This window comes from Dendrobates tinctorius, unplaced genomic scaffold (assembly GCF_039654945.1).
Source record: "Dendrobates tinctorius isolate UK_male_01 unplaced genomic scaffold, ASM3965494v1 ptg000038l, whole genome shotgun sequence".
NCBI lineage: Eukaryota > Metazoa > Chordata > Amphibia > Anura > Dendrobatidae > Dendrobates > Dendrobates tinctorius.
In genome coordinates, this window is record NW_027361706.1 from 18,640,114 (window position 1) to 18,657,971 (window position 17,858).

Genomic DNA, 17,858 nt, shown 5'->3' on the forward strand with positions numbered 1-17,858 from the left:
TGTAGATGTTTTTCTTTTTGCTTGGCTTTTCTGAGAATTGTTCCCGCATGACACATGTCACCGTGTAGCCCCAACCTAAAGGCCCCGTTACATTTAGCGATGCACCAGCGATCTCGACCACGATACGACCCGGTCAGGATCGCTGGTGCATCGCTAAATGGTCGCTAGTGAGCTGCCAAACAGGCAGATCTCAATAGCGATGCAGCAGCGGTTGGCGGTCGTTACTTACCTGTCAGACGCGGTGAAGGTGACCGTCTTCCGCCCGCGTCCATGGCTTGCTCGTCAGCAGGAAGCCGACGACGAGAAATGGACCAGGCCGATCTCGCGCGGTCAGCAATATCCAGCGGGGGAGCCGGTCGGAGGTGAGTATCACATGTAGCGATATCGCTAGTGATATCGCACTGCGTCACAAAATCGGTGACACTTTAGCGATATCGCTAGCGATATCGCTATGTGTAAAGGGCCCTTAAGCTTCCTTAAACATCATCATTCTGGGCAGCGCATCACCCTTTGTAAACAGGAGATGTTCTGTCGAGAACTATGACAATCTATGCGCACAGAACGATCTATTACCGATCGTTCTGTGCACATTCAAACTGCATTCAGCCTGCAGTACACCATCCGCCACAAGTCGGATGGTGTAGATCCACCATTAATCTAAATAGAACTGCATTTTAATACTGCAAAATGTGACCAAAAGTGGGTACTGGACCTAGAGGGAAAAGATCTCAATTACAATGGAAGTCTGTTTGTGTCATCTTAAAGGGGTTGTCAATCTGTAAAAGAATGAATGGTGTGTACAGTTGGGGGAATGTATGGTATAAGTTTATTTAAATTGGTTTCTATAAATTATATTTTATTTTTTATTTTTTAACCAGGAGAACCTCAATATCTGGTAATTGGAAGACCAACACTGGGTCTGCAATGTTAGAGCAAGTGGCGATGTCGGATAGGTAAGTAACATTGAAATTACACTGAAATTTCCAACATAGATTTTATATATCAGTGTCTTCGAGGGGATCTGTCAGCAGTTTTGACCCCTGAAAATTTTATAGGAGCTGAGCAGTTTAAACCTACCTCGGTTGATGGTTTTTAATAAAACTATGACCTATTTAGAATATTCGATTTATGTACTACTTTTATGCACAAACCCAATTCCCAAAAAGTTGGGTCGCGGTGTAAAATGTAAAGAAATCAAAAATCCCATGATTTGGAAATCTCTTATAGCCATATATTATTCGCAGCCGAACATAGATCACAGATTAGAAAGTGAATGTTGGACATTTTTTCATTCATTTGATAAAAAGTAACTCATTTAAAAATCGATGGCCGCACTAAATCACAAAATAAAGTTGGGACAGGAAAATTAAGTGTTACTAATGATTAACAGCTGGAAAGTCAATTTTTAACTAAGTCACATGACTGTGCATAAAAAGAGCATGTTAGAGAGGCAGAGTCTCTCAGAAGCAAAGATGGTCGGAGGTTCACTAATCTGTAAACAACTAAGTCTAAAAATTGGGAAACAATTTTAGAAAAATGATACTGAATGTAAAATTGTAGACTTTGAATATCCCACCCTCTACAGTACATAATATCAAAAGATTCAGAGATTCTGGAGAAATCCAGGTGCACGTGGGGGAAAAGGCCGACTATCAATATTGGATGAGCGTGATCTTTGGGCCTTCAGGAAGCCCTGCATTAAAACAGGCATGATTGAGTATTGCAAATCATTTCATGTGCTCAGGAATATTTCCAGAATATTTCCAGAAATCATTGACTGTAAACACTTTGCCGTGCAATCCACAAATGCAAGTTAATACTATATCATGCAAAGTAGATGCCACAGTCCCGATATGCTGCCATCTTCTCTGGGCCAAAGCTCATCTAAAAAAGACTAAGGCAAACTGTTCTGTGGTCAGATGATTCAAAATATGATTTTTTTTTATGGAAACCACGAATGGTGTGTCCTGTGGAATCAAGAGGAGAGGGACCATCCAGTTTGTTATGTGTCCTGTGGAATCAAGAGGAGCGGGACCATCCAACTTGTTATCAGCACATAGTTCCCACATCTCTGATGGCTGGGGTTGCACTACTGCCTATGACATGGGCAGCTTACACAATGTTGAGCATTATGTAGAAAGTTTAGAACAACATGTGCTCCATCCAGACAATGTCTATTTCAGTGAAGGCCTTGTATATTTCAGCAAGACAATGTAAATCACATCCCAACAGCATGGCTTGATTGAAGAAGCATTTGGGGGATGAATTAGCCTCCTGCATTCTACACTTTTCACCAATAGGAAACATATGGCAGGTCATGAAATGAAAAATTCTGCAAAGACCCAACAATTGTGGAGTAAGGAGAATTATACATCACACAAGAGTAGGACAACGTTCTATTCCCCAAACTCCAGCAATTGTTCTCCTCAACTTCCCAGATGTTCATACACTGTTGTAAAAAGAAGATGGGATGCTACACAATGATAGACTATGTATAAATGTAATTATAAATAGGGTGTAATAACTAATATAAAACATTTATAAACGTGGCTGATGCAGTTTCAAGAGGAATCTGTCTTAATTTTTTCACCAATTTTGGAGCAAACATAATGCTAATTGTCCTCCTGTGCTTTGTATCTGCAGGTATAAGATGTGGGTGGACATGTGTTCAGAAATCTTTGGTGGCTTAGATATCTGCGCTGTGAAGATTGTGCATGGAAAAGATGGAAAAGATTATATAATAGAGGTCAGTATAGCATGCAGACTCCAGCATCATGATCAGCTCAACTCCCAATATTCAGTTCAGCGATATTTTGAATTACATTTTTGAAACCCGCTAATAGATACTGATAATGGAGGATCGACATGGGACACCGCACAGAGGGTGAAGGTGCGGCATTGGTTGGGAACATGAGTATTGTTTTTATTCTACCCTGGTTCTACTAAGTTTAATTAGGATTATATTGGACACAACCTTTAAAGTCCCTGATCGCAAGTGTCTGATTAGGATTATTCTTCTCTTTTGGGCAAGGCTGGCTACTGAAGTTTTGTGTTGTGCCACCTGCCTCAGGTTCAAATACCTTCATTCTAAAAAGTTTGAGCTTTGTGGGCCAGAGTCTTTTTTTTTTTTAACTAATGTAACTTTGTTGAACATTTTATATGGCGCTCTTCTTTATTAAGTTAATATGCATCATGATCTGTTTGCAGTTTAATATTTTGTTTTTACAGTTATATAGGAGTGAATATAAAATAATGATCAACCATATCTGGCCCCCGCTTCCTGCAGAATAGTGCACTCTCGGCGATGGATTTTACATTAACAGAAAACCATTTAGGTCACTCTTGCAAGTGTGATGCGAGAAACTTGCACAAGTCTCTCGCATCAATACCCGGCACTGCCGCCGGCACTTGGACCGGAGTGTGTGGCTGCATGTATTTCTATGCAGCCACACACTCCTCTCCCAAGTGCCGACGGCAGTGCCGGTATTGATGTGAGAGACTTGCGCAAGTTTCTCGCATCACATTCACAAGTCTGACCCCAACCTAACTGCAATTACAGTATTTGGTTGACAACACACTAGCACAAACCCAAAATGTCAGCCACTTTGGGTCTTCAAATGACAATCAACAAAATAAGAATAGTTGTGTGATTAAAGAGAAATGTCCCAAAATATTTTTAATTGGAAAATGAAGTTGATAAATCGAGAATTTGGAATTATCAAAGACATAAAGAGGTTACATTAATTATTCCAGTGCCACACAGTGAAGGCTGTATGACACATTGATAGATGTTTTTGGGGATGTGTAATTGTATTTGGCTTTTAGTTTTAGTCTTTTTTCCTGCCGGTGCCACTGACAAATGCTAACTGGCACAAGAGTCACCCATCCAGTATGGTGGATGATTGGAAGGGCATTTTGAAAGTTTGGCCAAGAGAGTAACCACAGATGTCCTGCCACCAGTGTCATCTATTATTTATTTTTGGATAGTACTCTGGTTCCCCTTCTGGATTGTTACTTTTTATCTCGGCTGAATACTTAACCACGCTCCAGATTAGCCCATGGATGACCTTACTGGTTTGACCCATGTACTGCCTGACTCCTCTCAGTCTTCTGATTCTGCGTTCCCTCCTGGTCTCTGACCCAAATTCCCCTGAATACACATTTGGATATGATTTATTCCTTGTCATATTAGGTTTAATCTTACTTTCTGTACCATTCAGCAACTACTCCATGGACACAATCGAAGGGCCCCTGCCCGGCCCCGACGTCTACGTGCCTGTACAGAGCTTGACTGGTGAAAACCAGGAATCCCCTGAATCCAACTCTGCAGAGTGGTCTCACCAAGCCTGACCATGGCAACTTGCATGGAGTTGACAAATTGTCACAAGTCTTAGCTGCTGCAGCCCAGCACATCCGCACTAAAGTCAAAACTTGTAGATGCAGATTTTTTTTCGCAGTGTGTGAAAAGGTTTACTGTAGTTTGCTGCATATTTTACATGAGATTTTGCTAATTTTTTTTTTGCTAATTTTGCAAGTGGTTTAAAATTGCCCATTGACTTTAAATAGCTGTTGGGAGATCTCTTGTATTACTGACAGCTCTCTCTCATCACCTCTTATACCTGCATGCTTGTTGTCAAAGGGAAGTAGATAATAATCCACTTAAAGAAGCCTCCCTTGAAGGCATAGTGGAGATTTTGCCTCCAGCATGTCTCATACTGTAGCTGGAGAAAATGCCAATCGTACAAATATGCAATTACAGACAGCAGAGAGGGACACCGGGCAGAAAAGGTGGGAAAACAAAATAGGAGAGGATGAGGATATGCACACAGCAGAGACACCAAGCAACAGTCAGAGATCTACACGCATCTACTAATAACCAACACTTCCACTACACACCAGGCAGTACAAGACTAACACTGGCAATCCAGATTGCCAGGAGCAAGGATATATAGGAGAGAGGAGTGGCCAACACTGAACTGCTGAGATCATCCAAGCAGGAAAGTTTCAGAGACTCTCAGCTGAACAGTTTAAGCCCTGCACTGATAAAAGAAACCTGCACCGTTTATTACAGTGGAATTGCTTTTAATAAGTGCAGGAGTATGTGAAATCAGACACAGTGGTCTTGTGACCCCATTCTGTTGCCACAAACTTGAGACAATGGCAGTCAGGCAGTGAAATGAAAAAAACAAAAAACGCAGGAGTAATGCTTTAAAATATCTGTCAGCTAAACTCTCAGTCAGACAACAGGACTTCCTCTTCACATCCCTATACGAATGTATGCTCATCTTGGTTGAGCGTGTATGTGCGTTCAATGGGGAGAGTGGAATATGCATTGCCTAGACTTCTCTAGCTGTGGCTTACCTTCCATGGGAACATATGATTAGGCATGTTCAAATCTAATATGCCTGATCTTTCATTCCCCTTGACATCTGCCTTTAGTGGAGGGTTGAGTCAGCCTCGTACATATTAGATAGCTTGTCATGGCAAAACAACATGGGTATTTTATTTAATATGTATGGCCACTTTAGCCAAGGTTTCTGGACTAATTTAATAATTTTAAGGGCTTGTGTCCCTGAATACCAAGTACAGTAGAAGCTCAACAGTTTTTATTACTAACACTCACAGTATCTGGATACCCAGATGTACATATCCAGATTAAACACTCACACAAGGAAATAGAAAAATCACAATAATCAAGTTTATTGCTCATGCAATCAAACAATATAAACCAATACCATATTGTTAGCGGTGTATTATTCAGGCATGGTCTAGGCGTGTACCAGGTCAGTTTTTCAGGAAAAGAACCTATAAAGTTTTTGTTCTTACAGTATGACTCATAAGCACATCTGTCAGTGTTGGTAGGTGGGATATCTGTCCATGTATTTTCCCTTTGTCCTCCTGGGATAATTTTTTTAAACGCTTAAAATAACTTTAGTTCCTCCTTAGGTTTTTTAAAGGGAATTTGTCAATAGATTTGTGCTACCCCATCTGATATCAGCATGACAGAGACCCCGAATCCAGCAATGTGTCACTTGCTGGGCTTCTTGCTGAAGTTACGATAAAATCTCTGTTTTATATGCTGCAGTCTTACCAGTTGTCTGAATGCTGAGCTCTGTATTACCCCACCCACAGCGCTGGTTGACATCTTCTGTGTACACTGTGCATAGGCAGAAAGCTGCCAATTACTAGTGGAGACGGAGTTATATAGAGCTTATGAATATGGAGGACTACCTGGTCATCCATTCTAGTGCAGGGGTGTGCTGAGCTGTTGATATTTTGTTAGACAGCTCAGCTGTCCAATTTGATACTGGTAGGTGCTGACTTCTTGCGGGTGCTTCATGTTTCTACATTATTACCTAGCTACTTAGCTGAGCTCTCGGCCCCAGATCCCTGCCAATCGTAGCGTGGTACTGTTTGCCTGGTATTCTTGTGCTCTATTTATTGATCTATTACTGCCTGACTTTGAGCCTCGTTCTGACCATCCATTTGCCTAGCCTCTTTGCTCTGATCCCCTATGTTTCTGGTATACTGACCTCGAACCGTGACCTGACTTTGTCTTTTCCCTTTTGTTTACTGCGTGCTTTCTTAGTATCTGACTACCCTGCCTCACGGTTTCTTCCTGAGTAGTGACTAGTGTCACAGGGACATTCCCTATCTGAGGAAAAAGAAAAGATCCAACCAGCTTACCTGTTGCAGCTTGTGGTGTGTGGGAGCACGGGAACACGTAGTCCAACGTGTGTTCAATTAAGAAAAAAAAAGGGAGAAATTCCCAGCTTCCAAAAGATCCATAATTTATTGTGTAAAAACAAAGTTGACAGAGTTCACATGAATGTCAGAGCGACGCGTTTCGAACACTAGACCTGTGTTCAACCGGTATTTCATTTGGTTGTACCTCTCTGTTAGAGCAGAAAAAAAACTTTGGTAATGGTTGGTTCAACGAAAACACTTTTTGACTGTCTTCAGCTACTTCTTGCCTCAATAGACAATAATACAACCAACATTTGCTTGCTGGACCCAGCGATCGGGCTTTCTCCTAATTTGATCGAGAAGCTGTTTTTCAATTTGCTATCACTTGAATACCCAGCCCATCTGGGGTTAATTAAAATCGATAGAGTAAGAGCAGACTGAGCTCGTGTTTTCAATGTGGAGAAAAGAATATGGCACTTTCAAACTTCTCTGGCAATGGCTTATGTTAAACAGAAAGAAAGGATCGGGCAGGTTGAAATCCAACATGCCCGATCATTTATTATTCCCAACGTTTACTGTTTGGGAACAGATTTAGGACATTCACATTAGATAGTCAAGTCATCACGCAGAAAATAGGCGAGTTCATTCTGCTCTCATCTAATGTGTATGGCCACCTTAAATGTCAGATGAAATGATTTCGTATTTTTGAGGGCCTAAAGTAGGGTAGAAACTTTGCTGTTATATTACAAATATGCACAGTATCCGGATATCCAGACTTATAGACTCACATTTGTACAAGGAAATACAAAAATCAGAATTGTCAAGTTTATTGCTCAGATAGTCTAACCAATCCCATATTGTTATCAGCTGATTATTGAGGACATTGCCCGAGTGGGTGGTTTATTTGGAAAGAGGACGTGTAAAGTATTTATTACAGGATTACACGTCAGCTCGTCTGAGGGTTTTTTTTTAAAAAAAAAACCTATTAGCAGATTGACGCAGTTTCTCCATTCCCAGCTTGATTGCAGTTTCTCTCTCGATTAGTAAAAACTGGTAATTTTGGCACCTTTGTTGGGTAGAAAACTTCTATCTTCTTCTCACTGGATCTGGATTTCCAAATAGGTCCCATTTCCGGTGATCTTGGTTTCAAAATTTTTGTCTTAGGGTGTTACCAAATAATTTATGTAATCTTGGTGACCCAAAATTACATCCTTCTCCAAAGAGAAGATATTACCTTCTGTTCCTGGTATTGTAGCTCTCAGCAGCTCAGTCCCATTCAAGTGAGTTTCGGTACCAGGCACAGCCACTACAAGATGCTAAACAATGAAGGGGCCCACCGGCTTCACACTAGCTCTTTAATTAGCTGATTTGTGGAGGTTATGAGCGCTAGACTCTCATTGACCTGATATTAAAGGCAACCTGTCACCAGGTTTTCCCAGTGTAAACTACACCCACTACCTTTAGCTCTTCTTTTACAGCAGTCTAGCAAGCTGTATATACAGTAAGTCGCCAACCCTTCTGTAGATCCCCAAAAAATACCTTTTATAACTTGGGATATGGCGCAGTCATATCCAATCGGCGCCCCTCGAGAAAGCCATACGTGAAACGTGCGTCAGGGTTCCCAGCCTGCACCTCTTAGGTATAGTGCCTGCGTTATTTTGCTCTTTCACTTTAAGTTACTTACTTTCACCTCTTATCCTCTTTCTTTTTGCAATTGCAAGCATCCAGTATGCACTTTTTTTTGCGTGGTTTGCACATACTGTATAATGATTCAATGTATGCACACTAAGTATTGATACTTCCCTGGTAATGGATTTCATTTGTTACCGGTATATTACAATTTATTAACTATTCGGCCATTCTTATTCTTGATAGGAGGTTTATTAACCCCTAATATACCTTTATGGCATATTATTTATTTTTTTATTTATTTATCTATTTATATACTCTATATGATATCCATCTATATACCTTGTATTATTTAGTCGCTTTTATGTAACCTTTTTGCACACTACCACTATTGTGCGACTCTCCATTTGCATACTGTGTCCACAATATTTTGACATGGATTTATGCTATTTTAAAAAATAAGTTTTTTTTATTGAACTCAAATAAAGTTTAAACAATTTTAGACATAGCTTCCTTTTGCTCTTTTGATGTTTTTGTATGTTTGAAGCAGTCTTCCCTAGGCGTTTAATTGATTTTGAAACATATCCAATGGTTGTTGTTGGTCTTGCTTGGTACTGTCACGCGTACCCTTCCTGTGTGACACGACCCGCAGGCCGGTAACTAAGACAACAAGACACGGGGGAAGGGGAAACAGTTACAACGGTGGGCCCTGCGATAGGGAACGGGGACGTGGAGACCTCCTGCACTCCCTTAAGTCAGTGTCCCTCACACTTCTAACGTTCCCTATACAGGCTCCACACCTGTCGCCGAGCCAGAACCTGTCACTGTTGTGAGTTCATTTTCCCCTTCACCATTGAGGTCTGATGAACTCCCTCTTCTGGTGAAGGAAGGTAGTGAGGCTGATTACCAAGCAACTGAGCTGGATGATGATGACTGGGTGAAGGGAATTGCTGACTGGATATAAGGCAGCCGACGCCCTTCTGCCTGGCTGGTGATTTCTCTGAGGGATTCTAGGAGACCAGTCTGATTCCTGCTCCTTAAAAGCTAAGTTTTCTGCTCTACTTTTTGCATTTGTGTTTTGGTTTTGTTTTGCATTGTTTTTCTGGATTTCTGCCAATCCCTGCTGGGGTGAGCTGAATTCCTTTTTGCCTTTTTGCTCTGTCTTCAGAAAATACCTGAGTACTGATATAGTCTTTTTGAAGCCTAGCGTCTTCAGGGCTTTTTTTCCCTGTCAGTCTGTTGGCTCATGTTTTGATAGGGTTTTTGTGCGGATTGCAGCAGCAGCTTTTCTATCCTGTCCTATTTAGTTAGCTTGGGCTCCATCATTTGCTCAGCCTATCTTTCTATCTGTGTTAGTGTTTTTTCATCTTGCTTCACCGTCATTATATGTTGGGGGATGCCTATTGCTTTGGGGTCTGCTCTGGGGCAGTTTAGATTTCCCTTTCTGTCTTTAGGCTATTTAGCTCTCCGGCTGTGATCGAGGGGTCTAGGGCACCGTAGGAACCCCCCCACGGCTACTGCTAGTTGTTGTTGATAGGTTCAGGGGTCTGCAATCCGATAGCTGCCAACTTCTCTGGTTTTCTGGACTTAGCTAGTATTTCTTTTTTGCCTCCTACGGTGACTCATTTAAAACAGAATCACCAGCCATACCGCAGATCCTAGGGTACTCAATAGCAGGAAAGAATTGTAAAAAAAAAAAAAGTGTGTATATTTTTTCCTCTATATCTCTGAGGCCGTAGGGGGAATTTTTTTTTTCTCTCAATGGAGATAAAGCAATTCTGATCATGTGGAGCAGCTCGCTGCGGAAGTGCGGGGGATTTCCGCCTACCTTGCTCATTCACATGCTGCTGAACCAAAGATCCCTACTCCTGATGTGTTTTTTGGGGATCGGTCTAAATTTTTCAATTTCAAAAATAATTGTAAATTATTTTTTACCTTGAAGCCTAACTCGTCAGGGAGCTCCGCGCAGCAGGTTAAAATTGTCATCTCTTTGCTGCGTGGCGATCCCCAGGATTGGGCGTTTTCTTTGAAACCAGATGATCCTATTCTGACTAACGTGAACGCATTTCTTCAAGCCTTGGGGTTGTTGTATGACGAACCTAATGCTGTTGATCAGGCTGAAAAGACCCTGTTGGCATTGAGCCAGGGTCGAGATTCTGCAGAATTGTACTGTCAAAAATTCCGAAAGTGGGCGGTCCTTACTATCTGGAATGATAATGCCTTGGCTGCTCTCTTTCGGAAGGGTTTGTCAGAAGCCGTAAAAAATACTATGGTGGGATTTCCTGTTCCCTCTGGTCTTGACGATTCTATGTCATTAGCTATTCAGGTTGATCGGCGTTTACGTGAACGCAGGACTGCATGAGAGGTGTTGCCACCTGTTGAACAAGTGTCTGAACCTATGCAATGTGAGAGTTTTGTCCAGGGAGCAACGTCAGGAGTTCAGAAGGCGTAATAAGCTGTGTTTTTTTTTGTGGAGATGCCTCGCATATTATTTCTGTCTGTCCTAAACGAGAGAAACATTTTGCACACACGTTTTCTGTGGGTGGTGTTCAACCTAAGTTTCTTCTGGCAATTACTCTGATCTGCTCCCTGTCCACATTTTGCGCCAAGGCTTTTGTGGATTCGGGAGCAGCCCTGAACCTAATGGACTTGGATTTTGCTAAACGTTGTGGATTTCCTATGACACCTCTGCGGATGCCTATCCCTTTGAGGGGGATTGATGCTACTCCTTTGGCGAAAAATAAACCTCAGTTTTGGACCCAGGTGGTAATGCGGGTCGCCCCAGACCATAAAGAAAATTGCAGGTTTTTGGTGTTGCATAATGTGCATGATACCATTGTTCTGGGGTTTCCCTGGTTGCAAATCCATAATCCAGTTTTGGATTGGAAATCTGTGTCTGTGGTGAGTTGGGGTTGTCGGTGTGCCCTTAGTGAGGCTCCGGTTTTTTCCACCTCTCCTCAGTCGCATGATGTTCCTGACTATTTGGCGGACTTTTTTGATGTATTTAGTGAGAATGAGTCTGCGTCTTTACCTCCTCATAGGAGTTATGACTGTGCAACTGAACTGAGCCCGGGGTGTAAATTTCCCAAGGGTCGGCTCTTCAATTTATCTGTACCCGAGCACGAGGTTATGCGATCCTATATTAAGGAGGCGTTGGAGAAGGGTCATATTAGACCATCCTCTTCACCCTTAGGTGCTGGGTTTTTTTTCGTGGCCAAAAAGGATGGTTCATTAAGGCCTTGTATTGATTATCATGCCCTCAACAAAATTACTATTAAATATCAGTATCCGTTACCCCTGATTTCGGATCTATTCTCCAGAGTTAAAGGTGCTTGCTGGTTTACCAAGCTTGACCTCAGGGGGGCGTATAATCTTATCCGCATTAAGCATGGGGATGAATGGAAGACGGCGTTTAATACTCCGGAGGGACATTTTGAGTACCTGGTGATGCCTTTTGGGCTCACTAATGCCCCTTCTGTCTTCTAGTGCTTCATGAACGACATTTTCTGAGACTTTGTGGATACATTTTTATTTATCTATCTGGATGATATTTTGATCTTCTCCAAGGATTGGGATTCTCATGTGGAACATGTTCGGACTGTGTTCCGGATCTTGAGGGAGAATTCCCTGTATGTCAAAGGATCGAAATGCCTTTTTGGGGTACAGAGAATTTCATTTTTGGGATTTATTTTGTCTCCATCAACTATTGAAATGGACCCGGCCAAGGTACAGGCCATTTATGATTGGGTTCAGCCCACTTCTTTGAAGGCCCTCCAGAAGTTTTTGGGTTTTGCTAATTTTTATCGGAAATTTATAGCAAAATTTTCTAGTATTGCCAAGCCATTGACTGATCTGACTAAGAAGGGTGCTGATGTGTTGAATTGGTCTCCGGAGGCTGTTTCTTCCTTTCAGGAGCTGAAGCGAAGATTCACTTCTGCCCCAGTTTTGCGGCAACCTGATGTCTCACTCCCATTCCAGGTAGAGGTGGACGCTTCTGAGATTGGTGCAGGAGCTGTTTTGTCCCAAAAGGATCCTGTAACATCTAAAATGAATCCCTGTGCTTTCTTTTCCCGAAAGTTCTCCCCATCTGAACGTAACTATGATGTGGGGAATCGGGGACTGTTAGCCATGAAATGGGCATTTGAGGAGTGGAGACATTGGTTGGAGGGAGCTAAACATCAAGTTGTGGTCCTCACTGATCACAAGAATTTGATTTACCTGGAGTCGGCCAAACGCTTGAACCCTAGACAGGCTAGATGGGCCTTGTTTTTTACACGTTTTGATTTTGTGGTCTCTTTTCTTCCTGGCACTAAGAATGTCAAGGCTGACGCTCTCTAGGAGCTTCTTTGCTGATTCTCCTGTGGTGACCAAGCCTGCTACCATCTTAGGCGAAGGGGTAGTTCTTTCTGCCATCTCGCCCAATTTGAGACGTGCTCTGGAAGAATTCCAGGAGGACAAACCTGAGCGTTGTCCCAGTGGAAAGTTGTATGTTCCTGACCAGTGGAAGAAGAGAGTGATGTCTGAAGTTCATTGCTCTGCATTGGCTGGTCATCCAGGTATTTTTGGTACTAGAGATCTGGTGAGTCGGTCTTTTTGGTGGTCCGCCTTGTCTCGTGATGTCAGGAATTTTGTGCAGTCCTATGGGACTTGCTCCCGGTCTAAACCTTGTTCTCGCTCTAGTGGGTTGTTGATGCCTTTGCCGGTCCCCAGGAGGCCATGGACCCATATTTCATTGGATTTCATCTCTGATATGCCCGTCTCTCAGAGAATGACTGTTATTTGGGCGATTTGTGATAGGTTCTCTAAGATGGTTCATCTTGTACCACTCCCTAAGTTGCCATCTTCCTCTGGGTTGGTGCCCCTGTTTTTGCAACAGGTGGTTCGCTTGCACGGGATTCCTGAGAACATTGTATCTGACAGAGGAGTTCAGTTTGCATCTAGATTTTGGAGGATTTTCTGTTCCAAGCAGGGAATTCAGTTGTCCTTCTCCTCTGCTTTTCACCCTCCGACCAATGGGCAGACGGAGAGAACAAACCAGACCTTGGAGTCGTATTTGAGATGTTTTATTTCCGCTGATCAGGATGATTGGGTTTCATTTTTGCCCTTGGCCAAATTTGCTTTAAATAATAGAGCTAGTTCTTCCACTTTGATGTCACCTTTTTTTTGTAACTTTGTGTTTCATCCTCGATTTTCTTCAGGGCAGGTGGAGCCTTCTGCCTGCCCAGGTGTTGACACTGTGGTGGAGAGAATGCACCAGATCTGGGACCAAGTGGTGGATAAGTTATCTCTCTCGCAGGAAAAGGCCCAGCGGTTTTCCAACCGACATAGGACCATTGGTCCCCAGTTTAAGGTGGGTGATATGGTTTGGTTATCATCAAAAAATATCGCTATGAAGGTGGCTTCTCCTAAGTTTAAGCCTAGATTTATTGGACCTTACAAGATTTTGGAGATTATTAATCTGGTCTCTTTTCGGTTGGCTCTTCCTGTCACATTTAAAATCCATAATGTGTTTCATAAGTCCTTGTTGAAGAGGTTTGTTGAACCAGTAGTTCCTGGGGTGGCACCTCCGGACCCTGTATTGGTTGAAGGTAACATGGAATATGAGGTAGAGAAGATACTGGATTCCTGTCTGGCTAGACGGAGACTACAGTATTTGGTTAAGTGGAAGGGTTATGGTCAGGAGGATAATTCCTGGGTCTCTGCCTCTGATATTCATGCCAAGAGATTGGTGCGTGCCTTTCATCGGGCTCACCCTGATCGCCCTGGTGGCGTGGATGAGGGTTCGGTGACCCCTCCTCAAGGGGGAGGTACTGTTGTGAGTTCATTTTCCCCTTCACCATTGAGGTCTGATGAACTCCCTCTTCTGGTGAAGGAAGGTAGTGAGGCTGATTACCAAGCACCTGAGCTGGATGATGATGACTGGGTGACGGGAATTGCTGACTGGATATAATGCAGCCGACGCCCTTCTGCCTGGTTGGTGATTTCTCTGAGGGATTCTAGGAGACCAGTCTGATTCCTGCTCCACAAAAGCTAAGTTTTCTGCTCTACTTTTTGCATTTGTGTTTTGGTTTTGTTTTGCATTGTTTTTCTGGATTTCTGCCATTCCCTGCTGGGGTGAATTCCTTTTTGCCTTTTTGCTCTGTCTTCAGAAAATACCTGAGTACTGATATAGCCTTTTTGAAGCCTAGCGACTTCAGGGCTTTTTTTCCCTGTCAGTCTGTTGGTTCATGTTTTGATAGGGTTTTTGTGCGGATTGCAGACAGCAGCTTTTCTATCCTGTCCTATTTAGTTAGCTTGGGCCCCATCATTTGCTCAGCCTATCTTTCTATCTGTGTTAGTGTTTTTTCATCTTGCTTCACCGTCATTATATGTTGGGGGCTGCCTATTGCTTTGGGGTCTGCTCTGGGGCAGTTTAGATTTCCCTTTCTGTCTTTAGGCTATTTTGCTCTCCGGCTGTGATCGTGGGGTCTAGGGCACCGTAGGAACTCCCCACGGCTACTGCTAGTTGTTGTTGATAGGTTCAGGGGTCTGCAATCCGATAGCTGCCAACTTCTCTGGTTTTCTGGACTTAGCTAGTATTTCTGTTTTTGCCTCCTACGGTGACTCATTCATAAAATGTCACCCTAGCACACCCTACACCTATCCCTTGCTAGGGAGCTGGGTGGTGCAGGCACTGGCCCCATCGCTGTACTAATACACACCAGGGAAAAATACAAACAGAGAAACACCACTTAGCTTTGCTCTGTTGCTATTGCTCCCAGCAACAGAGTCCACCACCAGAATGCAGCTTTCCTCCAGAATAGCTGCTACTTCACCAAGCTTTGTCAGAGCTGCAAGGAACACCTCTCTGTAATTCCTTCCTTCACCAGACTTTACACCAGAGCTCCCCTGAGCTGCTCTCTGTAGTTCCTTCCTTCACCAGTCTTGGTTGGAAATGAGCAATATCACTAACACCTGCTCATAGACCATGTGACCCTATATAGGAAAAGGGAATGGTCAAATGATCAGGGCCAAAAGCTGCTATAATCCCAGTGACCACCAGGGGCAAAAGGCAAAGCAAAGAAAACATCAAGTGCAATGACCCTTACGGCCACCGGGGGGCAAAACTAGAACTGAAACCACCAGCTTAAGGAAATAAAAGGTTACTAGTGCTTTCTAGCCTTTCTAGAAAACACCGGCGATTGTCTAAACGCTGTGTCTAACATCATGTCCTCACTATATCTGAAACTGAACCTGTCAAAGACTGAACTCCTTGTGTTTCCTCCCACTACTAATGTACCTATACCAGACATTGCCATTTCCGTGTGTGGTTCCACTATTACTCCCCAGCAACATGCCCGCTGTCTTGGGGTCATACTTGACTCCGAGCTTTCCTTTGTCCCCCACATACGGTCACTGACTCGCTCTTGTAATCTGCATCTCAAAAACATTTCTAGAATTCGACCTTTTCTTACTTTTGACTCCGCAAAAACTCTGACTGTTTCTCTTATTCATTCTCGTCTCGACTATTGTAACTCCCTTCTAATCGGTCTCCATTTTACCAAACTCTCCCCCCTCCAATCTGTCTTGAATGCTGCTGCCAGCATCATATTCCTCGCCAATCGTTACACCGATGCCTCTATCTTGTGCCAGTCATTACACTGGCTACCCATCCACTCCAGAATCCAGTACAAACTTATTACCCTCACCTACAAAGCTTTTCATGGCTCAGCGCTCTCCGTTCTGCTGATGACCTGAGGTTAGCATCCTCAATAATCAGAACCTCCCACTCCCGTCTCCAAGACTATACACTTGCTGCGCCAATTTTTTGGAATGCACTTCCCAGGTCAATACGAGTAGTCCCCAATCCCCACAATTTTAAGCGTGCCCTGAAAACACATTTATTCAGACTGGCCTATCACCTCAACACATTAACCTAATCTATCCCTGTGTGGCACAGCCAAAAGTTTTACCATAACCAGGTTCCCCGCATCATGTTCCCACATGCTTTATGCATCCATTAGCCCTCTGTGTCCGTACTGTGTTACACACTTAACATTATGGCTGGTCCAAACAATCAGGGCAACGGTTACCACCCACCTTTCGTGTCTCCCCTTTTTTCCTCATAGATTGTAAGCTTGCGAGCAGGGCCCTCATTCCTCTTGGTATTTGTTATAATCTATGTGATTATTGTTATGCTGTAATGTCTATTGTCTGTACAAGTCCCCTCTGAAATGTAAAGTGATGCGGAATATGTCGGCGCTATAGAAATAAAATTTATTATTATTATTATTATTATTTTATCTGTCATGATCCCGCATGGATCATGACTGGTACCTCCTCTCTTCCTGCAATCACCATCCTCCTGCCCTATTTTGTGTGGATCATGAGATCTACTCCAGCCATACTGAGAGCAGGGCAAGGTCCTGTAGTGTGCATGCGCATGCTTTACTTCTGGGTCATTGGCCTCTCCCGGCACATGCACACTACAGTGTCCTATGAGGAAGGGTGTGTGTGCTCAACAGAAACACTTCAGGCTTTGGGTCATTTTAAACTTTTTTTAAACTGCTCCAATAAAGAATAGTTTTATTACCGGATTGGATTGTGCTGATGGAATCTTTTTTTTGTTTCTGAACATGGCTGTTGTCACCAGCGGATACAGCACCCTCCGACTGAACTCTTGCTTAGAACCGAGGTCTTCAACGTGGTGAGCTTCACCCACCTTCTCCCCACCTTCCCTCCTTGCACACTACAGTACTTTGCCCTTCCCTCGTCAGGGCAGAGCAAATTACTCTTGCGCAGTAGTGTGATAGGGAGCGCTGTGTGGACGATGTAAGATGCATCATCCAATTGAAATAGGGCAAGATTGATGGCGATTGCGGGGATAGAGGAGGCACCGAAGCAAGATCAATAACGCCCATCGGAATGGACCAAGCCTTATGGTCGGGTTATGAAAGGGTATTTGTGATCTGCAGAGGGAGCTGGAGACATATATACAGATTACTAGACTACTGTAAAAGAGTCATTACAGGTGGTGGCCATAGTAATGCGAAGACATATTCTACATTATTTCCATTCTTGGTTTCACTTAGTTGAACGGGACTTCTTACTTTGCATGAATGTCCTACTTTAGAAACAAACATTATTTGCACTTGCGCCTTTTTTTGTTCTAGTTTTGCTGTTTTTCACCTATATTTCATTTGTACCTTATTCTTCTAATTTACGCTTTTTTTAAAGTCTGTTATACATACATATGTTCGTCTGTGGGTTTTTTTTTTTACGTTCATCATTGTTTGCGAGGCTTGAGGTTTGCCGATGTTTTCGACCTATTCATCAATTACAAATTTTTGTGGTGCAAATGTACTCCAGTCCCCCTTGTGGAGTAACGTTATGCGCACCTGAAATTTATGTGACATTTGAGCAGAACATGCATTTTTTTGCGTAAAAAAAAGGTTAAAGACAAAATAAAGAGCATAGATGATTTTTTAGCAAAATTCATGATTCACGCGTACTAGTTTGAGGGATTTGGCACAAAAATTTGAATGAATACCATAAGAGAAAAA

At 42.9% G+C, this 17,858-nt stretch overlaps 1 protein-coding gene across 2 annotated transcripts in view; it reads left to right on the forward strand.

Moving 5' to 3' along the window:
• Nucleotides 1–17,858, forward strand: part of SYN2 (synapsin II) — a 434,838-nt gene that overhangs the window by 264,418 nt on the left and 152,562 nt on the right. For both annotated transcript variants that reach the window (XM_073574250.1, XM_073574251.1), the window contains exons 8-9: nt 879–953; nt 2,644–2,746. In XM_073574250.1, coding sequence (XP_073430351.1) covers nt 879–953; nt 2,644–2,746 — 178 coding nt within the window. The remainder of the gene's footprint in view (nt 1–878; nt 954–2,643; nt 2,747–17,858) is intronic.